The sequence below is a fragment of the Rhodnius prolixus genome, unplaced genomic scaffold (assembly GCF_049639745.1).
Source record: "Rhodnius prolixus isolate KJV_2025 unplaced genomic scaffold, Rpr scaffold_3, whole genome shotgun sequence".
NCBI classification, from domain to species: Eukaryota; Metazoa; Arthropoda; class Insecta; order Hemiptera; family Reduviidae; genus Rhodnius; species Rhodnius prolixus.
The window spans coordinates 6,325,004-6,345,453 of record NW_027411603.1 but is presented as its reverse complement, the minus strand read 5'-3'; the positions used below and the strand labels follow the sequence as shown (position 1 = coordinate 6,345,453).

General features: G+C 31.8%; 1 protein-coding gene and 1 long non-coding RNA gene across 3 annotated transcripts in view; one reads left to right on the top strand and one right to left on the bottom strand.

Moving 5' to 3' along the window:
• Window positions 1-955: 955 nt before the first annotated feature.
• LOC141453755 (uncharacterized) lies at window positions 956-4,038 on the top strand. Its single transcript, XR_012458168.1, has 2 exons — window positions 956-1,345; window positions 1,738-4,038. It is a non-coding gene; the product is annotated as an uncharacterized lncRNA (long non-coding RNA).
• A 3,705-nt stretch (window positions 4,039-7,743) lies between these two features.
• The window catches only part of LOC141453740 (sodium- and chloride-dependent GABA transporter ine-like), a 70,722-nt gene continuing 58,015 nt past the window's right edge, over window positions 7,744-20,450 (bottom strand). For both annotated transcript variants that reach the window (XM_074127299.1, XM_074127298.1), the window contains exons 3-11: window positions 17,789-17,923; window positions 17,457-17,676; window positions 16,196-16,463; window positions 15,853-16,081; window positions 13,935-14,047; window positions 13,673-13,813; window positions 12,110-12,310; window positions 11,840-12,016; window positions 7,744-10,439 (exon numbers count right to left, since the gene is read on the bottom strand). In XM_074127299.1, the coding sequence (XP_073983400.1) occupies window positions 10,293-10,439; window positions 11,840-12,016; window positions 12,110-12,310; window positions 13,673-13,813; window positions 13,935-14,047; window positions 15,853-16,081; window positions 16,196-16,463; window positions 17,457-17,676; window positions 17,789-17,923 (1,631 nt within the window). In that variant the 3' untranslated portion in view covers window positions 7,744-10,292. The remainder of the gene's footprint in view (window positions 10,440-11,839; window positions 12,017-12,109; window positions 12,311-13,672; window positions 13,814-13,934; window positions 14,048-15,852; window positions 16,082-16,195; window positions 16,464-17,456; window positions 17,677-17,788; window positions 17,924-20,450) is intronic.

Here is a 20,450-nt window from a genome sequence, read left to right as displayed (position 1 = left end):
TTTATATCTACACTGTTTTAAATGTTGGTGGACGCTTACATGTTTGCAAAAATATTGCTGATGTTTACAATTATCACGTATGTGTTCATGTTTTTCAAATTGTAATTCTGTCTTACGTGAAAGTGAACTTGACTGTAGATTCAACTGCAAATCTGTATTATGATGTTTTAATATTCTACAAGTCTTAATTCCCTGAGATTCTAACCATTTATTTTTAATTCTATTTCTCAAATTTCCAAAATTTTGTTCTATACAAGTTGGATAGTACAGTCTGTAATAGTACATTTAAAGAGTAATGTTTTAATACATAGGGTTAAACTAACTACAAACATACTTCATGCGAAGTACCACTTGATTTTTATTGTTTATTTCATTTTATTTACTACAACATAACCTATTTGTTACACTACATTCTACAACGTAATCTACATGTGGGCAACTTACTGTTTATTTTTAATTTAGTATTGAAATAAAGCAGATGATGTGGCCTCTACTAAAACGTTAATAACTGTCTTGTTTAACAGCTGTATTTATCACATTAAAAGAACATGCGGTAATTGTCATGATTAGGTACCCGGAGGTTTGTAATATCGAATTGATTTTGATTCGCTTTCGCCACATTTAAATATAAATGTAAAATATTCATTATTGGTATTATTTTATATTTATATTTAAATATGGTGGGTTACATTGTAACAGGTAACCAAAATCACATCGATATTATCACTTCAATATTTAGAATTTTATTTTAAGAGGGGGGCTTTACCCCTAAAAAAAGTATTAATTTATTTTCGTTCTATGTAAAATTAATTAAATAAATAATTTTAGCCAAAAAATTTCCTATTTATATCACATTACATCAAACAAAATTTATTTACTCTAAAGTATATAAATATGAGATTAATATTTATAACTGAATGCACAGTTTCTACAATTATTCAATGTAGAATGATGAACCGTTAGGTTACAAGTGAATTTTGGACCCTGACCATTTCATTGTTTAAATTTATTACTGATGATTCAGTAATAGTCATTTTAACTAATTTGAAAACTTTTCATTCTAAGTTAAAAACAGTTCATATCTTAATTGCATTTTTAATCTTAAATTTTAGGATTGTATTAATGTTCATATTTTCTTAACAAGAATATCGTAAGCAGCTATAAAGAGTTTTTATGTATTTAGCTGTATCGACGTAAAGGAGAAATGGCAAAAAACTTCGCTAGAACCAGGAGGAGTTGGTGGTGATTCTTCTCAAGGAAGAATACTGAGGTGGTTCTCCATGAAGAAACACAGACTTCTATCGAACAACAAGTACCTCGAGGGAAGATGCCGCTACTAAGAGAGGTTGGTTTATTTATTTATTTACTCTAAAGTATATAAATATGAGATTAATATTTATAACTGAATGCCCAGTTTCTACAATTATTCAAAAAATACATTCTCCTTGTTCTTAAAAAATTGGAACCAACCAGATTAGTGCAATATGTAATAACTCCTCTATATCTGTTCTTCTATGATCCACGATCAAGAGGACATGCAACATACAAATGCGCGACCTAATATCCTACAAAAAATGGTGTATAAATAAATGCAAAATCCAACTAGTGTATTTCGACAAAAAGTAGAACATACTTAATAATGGATCGCATCTAAATCCAAAGTGTTTAACTGTCAAATATTTGTGCTTCACTTAAATAGTACCTTAAAAAAAGTTATTTCAAGTTCTTTTTTTCCAGGATCTTCTGCAGAATCTAGATCATGGACATCCGAAAAGAATGGCCTTACAGTTGCCACTTACCCGGCTAGAATCTTTAGCTGACTCTTTAGCTAACTGAATGAAAGAAAACGAGAATCAGAACAGACTCCAGCAGAATAGACAAGTAATGAGATCAATTTCTTCCAAGATGGCTTTTGCAGCGACTGCAGCCGGATGTCCTCCACAAGATAAAACACCTTATAAGACATGTTGATGTACACAACTTGTAGGTGGTTTTGTTCATTTTTTATTAACAAGTTACACTTTTTTTTTGCTGTTTTTGTTGTAGTTTTTACAATATTGAATTGCAAAGCTAATATTTGCAAGAAATTAGAGATCAGATTAAAACATTTTTAAAAACTTTTAATGCGAAAACTGATTTGCAAGTGGTTAAACCTTGGTTTTATAAATCAATTCTAAAATCTCTTCAGTAGCTGCGGATTAGTATTTAACCCAATAATTTTAGGAGGAGTGTATTAAAACTGTCCGGTAGGACAGTTGTATAAGGGTTGACCATCAAAAACTGCACGAAAAAGTGTAACGTTGAAAAACACCCAACTTTGACAATTTTTTTCTCTTTTTCTATAAAAGATAAAATTCCCAAATTTTCTTTAAATTATAGGGCAAGTCCTCCTTTATAACTGTAATTTTTTTGTCAAGACCCAGATTTAATATATTAAGAGAAAAAAGTTACTGAAAATGAGCAAAAACGGCATTTTCAAAAATTGGTCTTGTTCTTGTTGTTGTTCTTCTTGTTGTTACCTTTTTTGTAAACAACGTAGCGCCTAAACGCGTGAACCGATTTTCATGAATAAGGTGTCATTCGTTTCGGAATTTTATGTAGATGTGCCTTTTGGGGGTCTCGACGCTGTACATCAAATGGGGGAGGAGTTAGCCCCATATATGTGAGGCCCCTTCTCAAAATTATTATTACTAATAACTCTGAAAATGTTAACCCGATTTTAATAAAATTTGGCAGGATGAAAGGTTTAGGGCACTCCTACGTAACATTTAAACGACGTTCTGCTCTTACCCTTATTAGGGGGAAGTATGGTAATCGTTTCAAATTATCGAAACGTGAACCGATTTTCATGAATAAAGTGTCATTCGAATCGAAATTTTGTACAGATTTGCACTTTAAAAGTCTCGTCGCTATGACTCATAAGGAGGGGAGTTTGCCCCACCCAAGTAAGGCCTTTTCTAATACTATTATTACCAATATTTCTATTACGCTTAGTTCGATTTGGATAAAATTTACCACGAAGAAGTGGTTAAAGCTCCTCTACGTGGCTGTGAAGTGCCACCATGCTCTTACACCTACTAAGAGGAAGTACTGCAATCGTTAAAATTATCAATGAGTGAACCTATTTACATCAATGAATTCGATTCAAAATATTTGCCTTTTAGGGAGAAGTACTGTAATCGCAGTTTATTTTTCTTACTCCTCTTAAAAGGAAGTACTGAAATCGCTTTTTAATTTTGCTATTTACGTACAAATATCTTCCTATTTTATTCAAAACGCTTTCTCTAAAAAATTGTTATTGAGGATGGTTTGGGGGACCGCAACTATAATCATTCTTTAAAAAGATCGCTCCAGTGGTAGTTACGGTTCGGACTTAACACCTTTTTAGGTTATAATGGTAGAATTTATTATTCCAAATTTTAATAAAATCTGTAAAGCAGATATGTAACTTTGCAAAACAGACAAAAAGGAAAATCTATCCAAAAAGTCCAAAAATCTCCTTAACAAAAACTTACAGTTTAAAATGTTAAGTATAAGGGTTGATTAAACGCCAAAAGGTACACAAATCAGCAAGTACCCAACATTTCATTAATACTTCATTAATATTTAAGTAATTTTACTGCATTAAATTTCATTTATTTTTTTGAATTTATTAGAGGTCACAGACCCTTATGCTGGCCAGTTCATTCATAATTTTTTTTTTTATTGATTTAAATCGCGTCAACATCTGAGGTTATTGGCGCCCGGAGTTTTTTTCAGTGCACTGCCGGCCTCCAGACAGTGTTCTCTCGTTACAGACAACACTGTCCATCACCGGCCAGTGAGCTGTAAGAAGCTCTTAGGAAGAGAAAATCTAAGGGTCAGCAGCTGGATTCGAACCCGGAACCTCCACGCGGGAATCCAATACGCTAACCGCATAGCTAATCCCTTCCCTTAGTTCATTCATAATATTTTATTTTTTGTTATAATTATGATAAAATGTATATTATGTCTTCGTAATTAAATAGGTACTTTATTATAGCTTTATTCCAAATTATTCTTCTGATTTATCTTTATTAGGCCCTTTATTCTGAGTAGTCACATATACATGCATGTTAAAATAGAAAAAGACAAAGTTAGAGTCGGCTACTGTTTAAATTTGAATCACGGATTTAAAACAATATTTCAGTCTAGAATTCTTCTTACCGAAGTATTTGTGAGTACAAATAACGCATAGGTAATATCCAGTAAATTATTCAACAATAATTATTCATTTCTCAATTGTAATTTAATGTAGTCCCTCTAATTTTACTTATAGTAGGTAAAATACTGGTATAATTAGCTGTCATAAAAATATGCATATCTTATATTCCAAATATATAACACTGCGGTAAGAATACCTAGATTGAGAATTGAAGAAAACTATATTATTTGCGATAAAGCCAGATTAATTATTACCTATTATTAAAAACGCTTGACTACTAAATAAAGTAACAATTGCTTTAATCGAATTACGAACTTAAACCGAAGATTTTTATTTAAAAATAAAAATAAATAAATAAAATAAACAAAATCATTGATGAATGTTGGTGCAAGCATTTTTGAAAAAAGTTTTTGAATTTTTTAACCTCATATTTTTTTTTATAAAGTTTTTTTTTTTAACCTGTGATTAATAGTTTGTTGATTAGATATTACAGTCAATCTAAGAAATAGTGTTCTATTTGAACAAATATTTTGTAGACGAAAATGGCCAGCATAAGGGTCTGTGACCTCTAATAAATTCAAAAAAATAAATGAAATTTAATGCAGTAAAATTACTTAAATATTAATGAAGTATTAATGAAATGTTGGGTACTTGCTGATTTGTGTACCTTTTGGCGTTTAATCAACCCTTATACTTAACATTTTAAACTGTAAGTTTTTGTTAAGGAGTTATTTATAGTGATAATAGTTAATGAGATTTAGAAGGTTAAATTTTGAAGGTTTTCAAATACTGCAAATTTCAAACCTCTATATCTCCGTTTGTATAATTCACAATTCAATGATCTCTTTACCAAATTGTAGAGAAAAGTTAGCTCTATAACCAACATAAGTGGCAATGTTTTAGTCATAATAGTTAATGAGATATAGAAGGTTAAATTTTGGAGGTTTTCAAGTACTTCAAATTTAAAACCTCTATATCTTCGTTCGTATTGTTCTGAATTCAATGTTCTCTTTACCAATTTCTAGAGAAAAGTTAGCTCTAAAATTTATATAAGTAGCAATGTTTTAGTGATAATAGTTAATGAGATATAGAAGGTTAAATTTTGAAGGTTTTCAAATACTGCAAATTTCAAACCTCTATATCTCCGTTCATATACTTCACAATTCAATGATCTCTTTACCAAATTGTAGAGAAAAGTTAGCTCTATACCCAACGTAAGTGGCAATGTTTTAGTCATAGTAGTTAATGAGATATAGAAGGTTAAATTTTGGAGGTTTTCAAGTACTTCAAATTTAAAACCTCTATATCTTCGTTCGTATTGTTCTGAATTCAATGTTCTCTTTACCAATTTCTAGAGAAAAGTTAGCTCTAAAACTTATATAAGTAGCAATGTTTTAGTGATAATAGGTAATGAGATATGGCAGGTAAAATTTTGGAGGTTTTCTAACCTCTGTATCTCCGTTCGTGTTGTTCAGAATTCAATGATCTTTTGACCAAAATGTACAGAAAAGTTAGCTCTATACCCAATGTAAGTGGCAATGTTTTAGTGATAACAGTTAATGAGATATGGCAGGTTAAAGTTTGGAGGTTTTCAAATACTACAAATTTCAAACCTCTATATCTCCGTTCGTGTTGTTCAGAATTCAATGATCTTTTTACCAAAATGTACAGAAAAGTTAGCTCTATACCCAACGTAAGTGGCAATGTTTTGGTGATAATAGTTAATGAGATATGGCAGGTAAAATTTTTAGAGGTTTCCAAATACTACAAATTTCAAACCTCTATATCTCCGTTCGTATTGTTCTGAATTCAATGATCTCTTTACCAAATTGTAGAAAAAAGTTAGCTCTAAAACTGATATAAATGGCAATGTTTTGATCATAAAAGTGTAAAGTATCATGGAAGGAGATATTGTCTTGTTCTTTACATACTTTCAAGTGAACTTAACCAGTAACAACAAATTTACTCGATACAACATTTGTTGTAGTTGTAAATATGTATGTCTAATAAAGTGAAAAAAAAAAATTAATTGAACAACACAATCATACGATAAGCAAGATTCATTTAATTGATTTATTCATTAAAATTGAAATTATTATTGTTCATTTTCATGCTATCTAGCGGCAGTGGTTAGAACTATTAGAAAAGAGCAGTTCAAACTCTCGCCGCTAGACAGCATGAAATATCTTTGACCAGAATAGCAATAAAGTAGGTTTCAATTCGAACTTAACGCTAAAACAAAAAATTAACTGCTTATAATAATATTAATAATCATAAAAATAGAGTGCATTAGTAACCAAAAAAGGTTACTCTAATGGTGTTCCCTTCTTTCAGTAATTAAAAACTACTGTTCCTCTTATTTTCAAGGTAAAACCTCTGCTGAATCGTCGCATTATTATCTGGAGTTGCCACAATCTAGTTGGTATTTTACTTGGGCCGTAAAGAAGACAAATTATTGCATGAAGTCTGATATTATGACGTAAGTAAAAACATTCGTTCAAAACATTTATGACGTAATTTGACTTAAGCCCGCTTCAATTGTTAGAAAAGATTTTACGAATGTTACCAGTTTAATTTGAAAACTTGATTCAAACAACCTACTGTTGTTTTAAATGGCTTAATCTGCTTGACCTACTTTACATTTGAGTCTTCACGAGCCGGCAACAATAAATTAAGCCTCCTTTCATCTTTATACGGTTCTCTAAGAACAGTTCTTTTATGCAACTAGCCACATAATATATGTAGAATCTTAAGACTCCGTTACAGGCATTTTTTTTTTAATTGTAGTACAACAGCACGTCTCTTTGAAAAGACGTAATACCCACTAGATTTGTTAACAAAAAGACGATCTCTAGAATGGATCTCAGGGCAATAATTCGAAACATTTATTCAACTTATACGACATTTCTTGTAGTGCTGGTCCCGAATGGAGGTTAGGCTATCCTTTTGAAGATTACTTTCTGAACTAGTTCTTTGTCTGGTTTGTTAAAATGATCCGACAGCCAATGGAAGTTACTATTTGGTCCTCTCATAAACTGTTCAGTTGAAATCTTTTCAGTAAAAAACAGTAAAAACAATATTATAGGAACTAGATAGAAGGGAGAAGCTTCTTTTGTTTGGGGTGGATTCGTTAAGGTTTTAATTATTAAAAATAATCAAGGCGGCTATAAATATAACTTAAATCTTACTTTATTAACTGATTCCTTAAATTTCATTTCTTCAATTTATTTTAGCTATAAATATGTTACATTTCTTTACAAAAAAAAAAAATAAGTTTACCTTAAATACATATACTATTTTATTTATGTACAAAATTTTGAAATTCTACGTACATTCTAGATAATCTAAAAATGAAAATGGAAAGGATAAATGTTTTATCATTATCTTAAGGAGTACAATTTTATTCTTAAACTCGTAATTGAGTAACTTATTTTTAAATATTTATATGTACACAGCATTATTTAGTTTAAAACAGCCAAATCATACTGAAATTGTTTTTTTTTTAACAAAAAGGCACTGATAATATCGTGAAATTCTTCTTCTTCTTTTTTGTTGGACGGTTAGAATGATTATTGAATTGTATAAATCTTCTATTCGATTTGAGATAAGATCTTTTGAACAATAAAATGATATGAAATGATTATAATGTGTAGAACTCATTATTTTTTCATTTTTAACGTAATCGATTAGTAAATTACATTTAAAACAAAAAAAAATTTGATGAAAAATGAATTCCTTCATTCAGTTGTAATTTATTTGAAATTAAAAAATAAGAAATGCGCGTATTAACCGTAATTGTTCAGAGTGTGTTGGGCATAACCAGGTTACCACCCCATTTTGTGTATCGTGCTTTGTTAAAATATCTGTCAAGTTAATTAATCAAAAATCACCTCATTTTTGGGGGAACCCAGCTCAGTGGATATGATTCAGGCCCAATTCTTACAAATTATTAGATATCAATAGGGTGCCCAAGGAAACTCATGACCTGAGTTTAATGTGATTCCTTTTATAGCCTGAGCAAAGCCTTGCCCCCGCAAAAAACAGCAAACAATTTTTTTTTTTTTGCATTCTCCTGCAGAAGCAAGCTTTCTCTTATTCTCAAATATGTTTCCCCCCCCCCCCCCACATACAGCATAGATCTGGCAATACGGTCATACTGATGTAAGGGAGGTACACGGTAACCTCAATTCTGGCACTCAGAACCGATTTGTCTTCCCTATTTTGTACTAATTAATCCCTGCAAACTTACCAAGTTAGCACTCTTTACTAAGCTCATCCTACAATCCCAACTACTTGATACTTCGACTCTCCTTGCCTAAATAGATCTATCACTTTCAAGAGACGATTCCCTTGTCTAATCACTTCTTCTCTAAAACTCTAATTGTCCTCTTTTTTTTTAACCTCGGCATCAAATTTGCTTCGTTACGGCTACCGCTAGCTCTAGACCACCGATCTGTGTTTAGAATGTCATCCTAATCCGCTTTCTCGATGCCTTATATCCTGGGATTATGAAAACTTCATTAATTTGAAGTACTTTAAGACTAGCTTGGATTAGAACGCGGAGATCTCAGCTTCGAGTTCAAAACAATTGTGTAAAAACAAAAACTAACGTATAGCTTTACCTTACTACGTTTAGGCAGATTATGGACATAATTTTGAAAATAAAATTTTACAAACCAGCAATGTATACTATCCAATAATCAACCTTAACCAATATAGTTTTTTTTCAACACTTGCAACTTGCAAGCATACTATTTCATAAAAGATCTGTCTACTATACAAAAATAATAATAAAATATACACTTCATTAAACATGAAGTAACATTTTAAAAAATGCTTAAGATGGTAACTAAAAATATACAATCTAGCAGGAAACGTTTTCGAACTGACAACTATAATTGAAATTAGAAACCGCTTAAATATTAATCGTACCGCCAAAGAAAAGTAACATTTCTTAACCAATCAGATTTGGACCAACACTTTTAGCTTTCTAAATATTTTTATGTTCTGAGTAATTTTATACAAATAAAAGTACTTAAAAAAAAAAAAAAAAAAAGTTTTACAATGGCTTGTTACTGAATGAGATAAATATTATTAATTAAATCACCTTTTTTGAGATTTTAATGCTGAGTTTTACATAAAGAGATAGCGATTCAAAAGTAGGTGTGTCTCAGTAGATCTGTTCCCCTAAAATCTACTTGCTTTTCGTTCGTAAACCATTTATCTTTATCATCATGGATATGACAATTGATTTGAACACATTAGCTCCAGAAATTTGATACTGGCGTCGGATACGCTTCCCATTTTAATGGACCAATAATAATAATCTGTGTAGTATTGTGAAAGTTTTTGTACTTTTTGGAAGTTGCCTTATGATTGAACCGATTCTGTTAGAAAGAAGTAAAAAAAAAAAAAAGGCAAATTAGCGCGTTGCGGGCACACAATGAATCTCTTAGCAGGCACCTTACTGGTAAGGGAAAAAACAAACAATAACAATAATAATTTTTTAAAAAAAAGATAAGATGCTAAAATTAATGTTTTTAAAAAATTGACTCTTTAATATCGATCCAATGAAATAGTCACAAAATTTCCCAAAAATCTTTACCCTATGTCCTAGCGATTTATTTCGTAATCCTTTTCTAAAAAAAAATGAAACCTAAATATAAGGTTACATAATTTCAAAATTTTCCAAACTTACTTCACATTTTTTATAAATTATACTCAATAAAATTTATATTTACAATATTCATTACCTATAATTACAATTTCATAGATTTTTTCTTCTTTTTTTTTAAATAAAAAGTAGCATTTAATATCTTAATTCAATTTATATCAAATTTTAACCGTAACATAAAACATTTTGAGGATTTTCTTTCCCTTTTATGGGATTCTTGTTTTGCTTTAAAAGATTTATTTTTTTTTTACTCACAATAAATGCTAAAATAAAGAATATTTACACATATTACTAAATCGTTGAGTGAGCAAAAACAAAATTTCTTGGTAAATTTAAAAAAAAAAATCTCCCTGAATTTATGAGGCGACTAGGCTTTTCTTTTTCCAGAAATTTCAACAGAATTTAGAAATAAAACAAAAAAGATTTGAAATTGGTTCACTTCACCACATTATCTAAACTCTTTGATTTAACAATTCTCACATCGTTCGGTTTCACTAATAGTGTGTTCATTTCTTTTGATTTTTCTTCATTAGCTGGTGGTATTATGTCTTCTATACTTGGTTTTACACAATTCGCTAATTTCTGTAAAGTCAAATGATATTGTGAATGTTTAATTGAAAATTGGTAATGAAGAAAATGGAGAGAATGTTGTTAAAATAATAATAGTAATAATAATAAGGGAAGGGATTAGCTATGCGGTTAGCGTATAGGATTCCCACGTGGAGGTCCCGGGTTCGAATACAGCAGCTGACCCTTAGATTTTCTCTTCCTAGGAGCTTCTTACAGCTCACTGTCCGGTGATGGATAGTGTTGTCTGTAACGAGAGAACACTGTCCGGAGGCCGGCAGTGCACTGGAAAAAGCTCCGGGCGCCAATAACCTTAGATGTTGAGGCGCCTTAAATCAATTAAAAAATAATAATAATATACGAAACGCCTACTTATTTGAGAAATTTCATTATTAACCCTTTTAGGGAAGAGAGTTTAGGGGTAAAAGGGAAAGGGCTAATCTCACTCTAGTTCTTATCTAAACCCTTTGATGTCAGGCGAAAGGCACTTTCTCTATGCTGTAACACAATTCAAAATCCACTGGAATTTCTTCGTTTTATTTGCTCACCAGAATTCCATGAAGCAAATCCTAAGCGTTCCCTATCACTAGAATCTTATTCTTGAACAATCCCTCTTAATATTCCATTCATGATCCGCGTCTTTAACCTTTTTCTACCAACTACTGTTAAACAAGAAGATGAATGTTCCATAGAAATCCTGTGAAATCAACCTAATGGATAAGACAAGTGGCCAATTATACAGGTGGAAGCTGGCAGGCAATTTGCCCCTCAGGAGCTAATTATTCCCTAGTGAGTCACGCCGCGTACTTCATCTAACCTTTCCCTTAACGTTCAAATCTACTGTTGCAGATGTACCCAAAGCCAGTTGCACTGCATCTTAAAATATCCTAAAAGTAACCCTTCAATATCTAGACTGCTTACTCTTTAAAAGTAATTGCCTTTTTTTTTCAGACGGGCTTTACGTCCAACTACCAATTAGGTGTCGTGGACGGAAGCGACTAGCAAACATACTTTACTGTAAATTTCTTTTATAAACCTTTAAATAAAATGCAAGGTCTAAGACCGGGAATCAGTACCACAATGCATATTAGCTTTACAGGTTTTGCCTCTTAACCTCTCGGCTACCGAGGCGCCTTGCTTACTCTTTATTCTTGATTCGATGCTTCGATGTTCATGTGTTTTATGGCATTATTATCTTCCATTAATCTGTATAGCTTTTAGACAATTATTGTCATGGAGGGATGAACAATTCAGAATTTTAATGAATAACGAAGAAAATAATCCTAAATTCTTTACCACCGACTCCATTAATAATGTCGTACTGTTCCACTTATTCGTTTACTTTGGTATTCCTTAATTCATTAGAGTTTGGTTTTTGTCAGCTGATATTAATCTGTTTTCAAGGACTAACATACCTTAATAAATGTTTTTCCTTCTGCACTGGCAACCGCGTAAACTGCTATTATCGGTATGCCTGCTAAACATGCAGCAGTGATGGACCATCCAAGGATTTCAGCCCATGCTGGATAGTTGTACAATCCGTTGTTATATCTAGGCGGTTCGTAATCAATTATACTGAACACCCATACACACTGAAATAGATTATTTACATTTGATTAGTAATTTTTTGTCTCTCTTTTATTAAAAAAAAAAACAAATAACTAAAATGAAATAATCAAACGTACAAAGATTAGTATGGGCGCAGCAACAACCCAACAAAATTTGAAATAGAAATAGGTTTTCTCTCCGGACATCAGTTCGATATTTTTGGCTAGCCGGCCAGCTCCGTAGAACCACGCTACGGCTATGACTTCGAAGAAAGCTATATACATTATGGAGTTGGATACAGCGTAATGGTCGACCAATTGGAAAAAATAGATACCTCCCTGTAAAATAATTACAAGAAAAATTTATCATCCTTAAATTATCTTATTTTTTCTAAAATATAAGCATAAGCAAGATTGTTAAGTCTTAAGAATAGTAACTAAAGAAGCTAAGTAAGACATACAACTTAAAAAGTCCCAAAAAGTTTTTTTTTTTAAGCCTAGTGACTTAAAAAATTAAAATATATATAGGTTTCGTGACCGTAAATTCTTAAACTTAGGATGGATAAGATTTGCGAGGAATCGATCAAATAAAACAACTCGTCTCTTTGCCAACGTTTCGACAAATATATTGTCCTCTTCAAGGCCTGGATATTACAAATACAAAACAATTTCTATGTTACTGACTCTGTAAATTGTTTTGTATTTGTAATATCCAGGACCTGAAGAGGACAATATATTTGTCGAAACGTTGGCAAAGAGACGAGTTGTTTAATTTGATCGATTCCTCGCAAATCTTAGCCATCCTAAGTTTAAAAAATAAACTTACATACTACTTCTGATATTCGTCTTTCAACAAATAAAGAACCTTTTGACTATATCGTAGAAAAATAATAAATCCTTTTGACAATATCTTAACCAAATTCTGGACAGCTGGCACATGAATCTTGTGTTCCTTACAAGATTCCAAGGAAATTGACACATCTGCTTTTATTAAACTTTATGTTAATTTAGAATTGGGGGCCAATTATGGTAGATAGAAGATTGCGGTATGGAGTTCTTTATGTCATGGGCAGTTTATACTCAGAAATCGTCAATAAGTTCTCTTATCAAGCACATTTCCTTCTAAATCGTCAACAAAGTGCCCTTCTTGCAACAAATTGCAAATCAACTGCAATTCTATAGGCTTTCCAGAAAAATCTTGGGAGTTCCATTAACTGAGATTAGAGCTAATTGGATTCTGATAGAGTTCACTTTTTTCCTTTTTGTTAACATTCAAAGTACTAATAAAATTTCAAATTGATTTCAAATTTCATGACAACATAGAACGTTTTGTTTCAAGCTTAGGGATCCAAACTGTCTTTCTGGGAGTCTAAACTGTCCTTTTCTTTGGGGGTAACCACATATCACAAAGTTCTAAACTGGTATTTGATGACTTCGCTATTGCTTATGTCTAATCACGACATTTCTGCTTCTCTTCCACTGTTGGGACGGATTAATGACTAGAAGTGTTGGATTTAGTCCTTTCCTCTCTATAAATCTTTAAATTTTTTGAGCTTTGTTGAAGGCATAGACCAACTAACAGCTTCGAAGAATTAACAAAAATAAAAACAACTGCCCCAAACTTCTGAGTTTGTTGGTACTATGTCGTAGAGTTTTTTTCTAAATAGTTTTTTAATGTAACTCTAAAAAAGTTGAATTTACCTGCGTAATATATGGAAGACCAACTGCAAACGATATACAACATATGAACAGTACTAGTATCTCATGGCAAATTAATTTTTTTTTTATCCAATTTGGAAATCCATCTTGTATGGATGTGACCACAACTTCTACAATTGCAAACTATGTGCAAACAAAAATAAATAAATAAATAAATGAAAAAATAAAAGTTATAATACACTAATATTTATTTAGAGTGACAAAATAATTTATTAAAAAAAAAAATTTCCATTTGAAATCTTACCTGACTATTAAGACCTAGACAAAGTAACATGAAGAAAAAAAGTACCGCCCATAAATTAGAAAATGGCATTTTGGTCATCGCTTGTGGATAAACAACAAACACCAATCCTGGCCCTTAAATAAAAATAAAGAAAAAATAAATTAAATTAACAAAACACTGGACAGCACTTACCACAATATTAAAATTAAATGAGATTCACAATAGGTTATTTACTTCCTTCTTATTCCTCTTTGGAGGAATAATTGTAATCGTGTGAATTTTTTTTTGGGGGGTTTCACGAGGTTTTTACTTTGGAAATTCTGCTTCTTCAGAAAAAAGAGGTTTTTAAAAAATTAGGATATGTTCTAATCTAGAATGGTATTAAATCAGCCAACTGGAAGTACCATTTTCTTGAGAATAGTTTTTATTTTTACCCATTAAAAATTGCTCTAACAATCTCATATAATACTAATCGTACATTTATACAGGGTGATCCATTTAAAACGCACCAATCGCTAATAACTTTTTAGGAAAGCGGAATTTCGAAAAAACCCACGAAGTAAACTATATGTTTTTTTGGGTCTAGTTTCCAAATTTTTCACCCCCGATGCTGTATCTTCATTTTTGGCGGAGTTACGGCCAAAAACCCAATTGGGATTTCATAAGGACCACTGGTTTTGACCATGATTATGAAAATTACATACAAAACTGTGAAAAGTGACGTTAATCCCGTTTCGATATCCCTAATATTAGTTGAGATATTTAAGATCAAAGTTACAATTTTATCTCTTCCTGAACGGTTTTCAATATTAATTTTCCACCAGAAATACACGTTTTGGGAGGTCCTCTGACGGCAAAAAATGTTATTTGTGACACAAAGTGAAAAAATAATAATAATTTAAGAAGGCAAGATATTCTTACCTTAATCATAGGTCAAGAAGTCTTGCAAACGGGGTTCATTAAAATGATGTGATGATTGCTTTTATTTGATGATAAAACAAATTTGTCCTGATTCACCCACAACCATTACATTACACTACATGTTTTAAAATCTTAAATTATTATTATTATTTCACTTTGTGTCACAAATAACATTTTTTGCCGTCAGAGGACCTCCCAAAACGTGTATTTCTGGTGGAAAATTAATATTGAAAACCGTTCACGAAGAGATAAAATTGTAACTTTGATCTTAAATATCTCAACTAATATTAGGGATATCGAAACGGGATTAACGTCACTTTTCACAGTTTTGTATGTAGTTTTCATAATCATGGTCAAAACCAGTGGTCCTTATGAAATCCCAATTGGGTTTTTGGCCATAACTCCGCCAAAAATAAAGATACGGCAACGGGGGTGAAACATTTGAAAACTAGACCAAGAAAAACATATAGTTTACTTCGTGGGTTTTTTCGAAATTCCGCTTTCCTAAAAAGTTATTAGCGATTGGTGCGTTTTAAATGGATCACCATGTATAGTTCTGTAACATGTATTTGAAATATTTTCTCCTAGTTTTCCTTTAAAACGTTATTTCGGTGTAGCTTAAACTACATCATTAAGTTTGGATACAATACAATCTGTGCCCAAACCAAAATTTAGTACTCCACCTCCTTGGGAACTATTATTTCTTTATTTCTTCACTGAATTTGTCTAGAATATGACTCTAATGATTTTTGGGTATACCTGTGCACAGATAGTTAACTTTATTGCAAATTTTTACTCTAAGAAACTAATTTCAAGGCAGTTATTGTGTGCGAGGATGGCTTACCTTCAAAATATCATTTAAGTGTCATGCATGGTCTTATCAACTGGTTTAGCTTAAACGAGAATTAAATGTTTGACTAAAATTTCAAGTTAACAGTTCTAAACATTTTGAAGATCAGTTTTTTTACTACCTATCTTTCTTAGAGTATCTTTTTTTTTTTATGAATAAAAATCTTACCATCAGAGATGACATTGGTGACTGAAATTTGATGTTCAGTAGCTATATTGCCAATAGTAGCAAATGCAAATACGCCGACTATAAGACTGGTCACAGCGTTTATCGCTGAAACTGTCACCGTGTCCACGAGTATTTGATTGTTTTGCTTGTTATAACTAGCAAAAGAAATAACACTACCAAAAGCAATGCCAATCGAATTGAAATTTTGTGCAGCTGCATACACCCAAACCTGGAAAATTTCAATGTGAAAGATTAAACTATATAAAGTACAATTCTTTGTAGTATTTATTTTTCATAACTGTTTGCTTTTTCACCGGTACACTTTGTTATATGATTAACTCACCTTTGATTCAGCCAGTAGTTCCCATTGTGGTTTAAATAGATAATTAAGGCCTAAATCAGCACCAGCCAAGGTTAGTGAACGTCCTAAGAATGCCAGAACAAGTACAAAAGGAAGGGTTGCTGTTACATAGAGAACTCGTCCTGAGCTTCGTACACTCTTCCATAGGGCGAAATAAACTATAATCCAGGCAAAAAGTAGACACGCGGCCAATTCCCATCGAATTGAACCAGGTTCTTCTATGCCTGAACTTAACTGTAAAACTTTTCGACTGAAAAAAAGAAACAGTTACGTTAATAAATAGAAGAATTTCTCAAAAAAAATAATAAATCTTGATAGGCGTCCAAAAAGCGTTTGACTGTTTACTGCGTTGTGATTTAGTTTACTGACTGTTGAAGTACCATTTTCCACACCATATCGGTGAAGTGCTGAGCTTATATCTTTCTAACAGGATATTTTATTCAACTTATAAGTCAGCCTGCTCCAACCACCCAATGCAGCTGCAGGAGTTTCTCAGGGATCTGTTTTACGGCTAGTGCTTTCAACCCGAAACCATGCCCTAACGGCATTAACCCAAATTTGACTGAGAGCACACCTACTAATCATGCCACCTCCTGAAAAGTGGACACGGTAGTCAACCGTTTGAATTAGGCAATTTTTGTGAATCGAACCGTTCTTAAATAGGTAGCATATTATAAATACATCCAAAGCTGAGACTATTCTGGGTTATCAAGCCGGCACTGAGTCGTCACGTCGGTTTCCGTTTCCTTGGGCCAGATAATGACAAATACTTATTTGCGTGTTTGGGGAAAATTACTTAAGGATCAGCAGATGCCCTTTCGGACATCCCATTGCTTTGAACGAAATGTCTCGAAAAAAAATAAACTACTCCTGTGTATCGGCCTGGTGCGTAATTTCACTGCTGGGGTACAGATGAGTTCCTCAACAACCGACTTGTCCCTGATATACGCCTATTATATACCATCACATCGTTACTATCACCTATGCGTTGTCCACTTTGTTAAAACGGAGAAGTTTTCCGATAAATGCAATCAAAGTAACAATGAATTTGGCCGAGAGATTAGGAAACTATAGCTTAAATATTGACCACAGTTACTTTAACATTCTAATTCAGGTGTAATGTTAAAGTAGGTTAAATCTTTTCAAGCATTTAAGTATGGTACTCCCAAGTATTTTATTTACGTATTAATAAAGTGAATAAAGGACTATTTATTATCTATCTAAAAAATGAAAAATAACTTACTCATAAAATTCTTCCGCTGGTGTTTGCGAATTGTTTGGTTTGGTTAGGTTTTTTTGAAGATGTGGATGCCAACAGAATTCTGTATTCCATCTGTTGGAACATTCACTCCATGGTGTGTCGGAACGAAATGCAGTAAAAAAGTAATAAAGTGCATACGCTATGATTACGTTATAGTAGGTTGACATAAAAAATGATACAATCACACTTGCTAAACCTGCACCTGCAATAAACAATATAATGTTTACATTATGACCTTAATTATATTTTATAACCTTTCTAATCATTAAAACCTAACATGAGAAGTATATTTGTTGACACTTTTATAAACTAACCTTTAAATAAAGGACATATTTTTGAAAAAGCTCCTATTGGACCTCTTGTAGTGAATTGTCCAATGGCCAGCTCCATGTACAGTAGAGGAATGCCGCATGTTACGAGTATTAAATAATAAGGAATTAGAAATACACCTGTAAACAAAGAAAAACAAAAATGCATACTTGTTCTTAAAATACCTACTTCTAATTCTTTACATATTTATAAGATATTCTCAATGAATTTAAAACTGGTTTGTTCGTACAGTGGTTACTATTTAGTGAGTTAGTTGGAATTGAATTGATAAATTAGTGCCATTTTATTTCAAGATTTTATTTTTTTACTAGCCAAATTAAATTGTGTGATTGCGGCAAGATGTATACGGAGATGGACACTGATAAAAAATTGAATTTAATCGATTATTTATTAAAATTTTAATCAGAATTTAAACGGCAAAATTAATCGTACTTTTAGTCGAATGACAATTTATTAGTGAACTAAATTTCTAATGTAATCGTTAATCAAATTGACTATATGATTTTTAACTAAAGATTCGGTTTTGGCGAGGCCAACTTTCTGAGTTGTCTCCAACAAAAAACTTTTCGATTAATTTTTACAGACAATGGCTTCACACGTACACGATTCACTAGACCAAGATAGGTCCACCCTTATACTCACATTTAACTGTGTTGGTGACTCACTAGACCTACATAGGTCTTATAGCATAGACCTACATAGGTCTACATCTTATACTCTCATTTTACGAGGGGTTAAATAAGGTTTTCTAAACTTCCAATTTAGATATTTTAAGGTTTTACTAATTCAATCAATTTGATTATTAAATTTGTAACAAAACTTTCAAGAAGAAAGCAAATCAATACACCGAAAGTGCAATTTTAAAGAGAGGCTTTTTCTGTAATTTACTATGAATTTGCCAGACGGATTCGTTTGAAGCTGATCAAAAGAAATTCTTAAGCTTGAATGTCAATTTGACTTGATATTTTTTCTTAATTAATTAATAGTTTTGGTTCAGAAAGAATGTGTCGCATCCTATCAAAATTATTATTAATTCGATCTCTTTTTTTCTTTTTATCATGCAATTCTAAGTTACAATGAAATTCGGTTATATTCATAAATTACGGTAAGAAAAAGTCATGTGAGTGTTCATACGAGATTCTTTTCATGAGAAAGTAAAGTGAAACTGTCGAATATTGGCTAAGACTATTCTAAAACGATCATAACTAAATACAAAATTTCTTTGAAATTGAAAATGATTTTTTATCGACTAATTTGTTGGTATTATTTCTCAATATCTACGTAAGATTAATATTATATCTCAAATAACAAAAAAAAAATTAATAAAATATGAGAAAATAATAAAAGATTTAGAAAAATAAGTGAAAGGTATTGTAGCACCATTGTTAATACGCCTTGACCCAGCCCATAGCTGGCTTTCATTGGACGGGGCGTGGTTACACTAGAGGTGGGCATGGCCCGCCCACAGCCTGCAACCGTACTGCATTCTGATTGGCCACTACTTCAAACGTGATAATTGCATAGAAATAATTAATTTAAAATTTTTTTTTCAACATTTCTCCCATAGGTATTTGATAAACTTTCGATTAAAGCAAGAAAAAAAATTTCTCTTTAAAAATACGATAAATGATATTTCTTTTGGGATAATACCTTATATTTTACCCAATTATCGTTAACAAAATCAAAAAAGTTGAGAATTTGTGTTGTTTGATCGTAAAATAGGTAATAAAGATATGGGCTAGTAAGCCGCCATTAAATAGGCTGTAAGCTTATTTTACACTCCATCCGGTGGAGAACTCTAGTGGCAATTTCTGTAAACACAAATGCAGTTTTTACAATGACATTTAACAATGTTGACGACTCACTAGACTTATACAGGTCTATCTTACTCTTACATTTTACGATGTTAGCGACTCACTAGACCATCCTACATTCACATTTAACAATGTTGACGACTCACTAGACTTACAAAGGTCTATCTTACTCTTACATTTTACGATGTTAGCGACTCACTAGACCATCCTACATTCATATTTAACCGTGTTGACGACTCACTAGACTTATATAGGTCTATTTTACACAAACCTTTAATCATGTTGGCGACTTACAAGACTTATACAGGCCCTCCTTACACACAGATTTAACCATATTAGTGACTCACAAGACTTATACAGGCCCTCCTTACACACAGATTTAGCCGTATTAGTGATTCACAAGACTTAAACAGGACCTTCTTTATACCCATATTTAACCATGTTGCCGGCACACTAGACTTGTATAGGATTATCTTACACTCATATTTAACCATGTTGACGACTCACAAGACTTTTACAGGACCTCCTTACACTCACATTTAACCATGTTGACGTCTCACTAGACTTATATAGGACTATCTTACACTCATATTTAACCACGTTGGTGACTCACTAGAATTTCACAAGATTATTTTACACTCATATTTAACCATTTTGACGACTCTCTAGGCTTATATAGGACTTACATTTAACTTATTTTTTGCCTCATTACATATAACCTTTTTATGAATTAGTTTATTTTTTGTCAATCTATCTACTACACATCTCATCTTGGTGAAGTAAGTAATTTGAACTACTTTTTTTATTCTTAAAATAAAAAATGTAAAAAAAT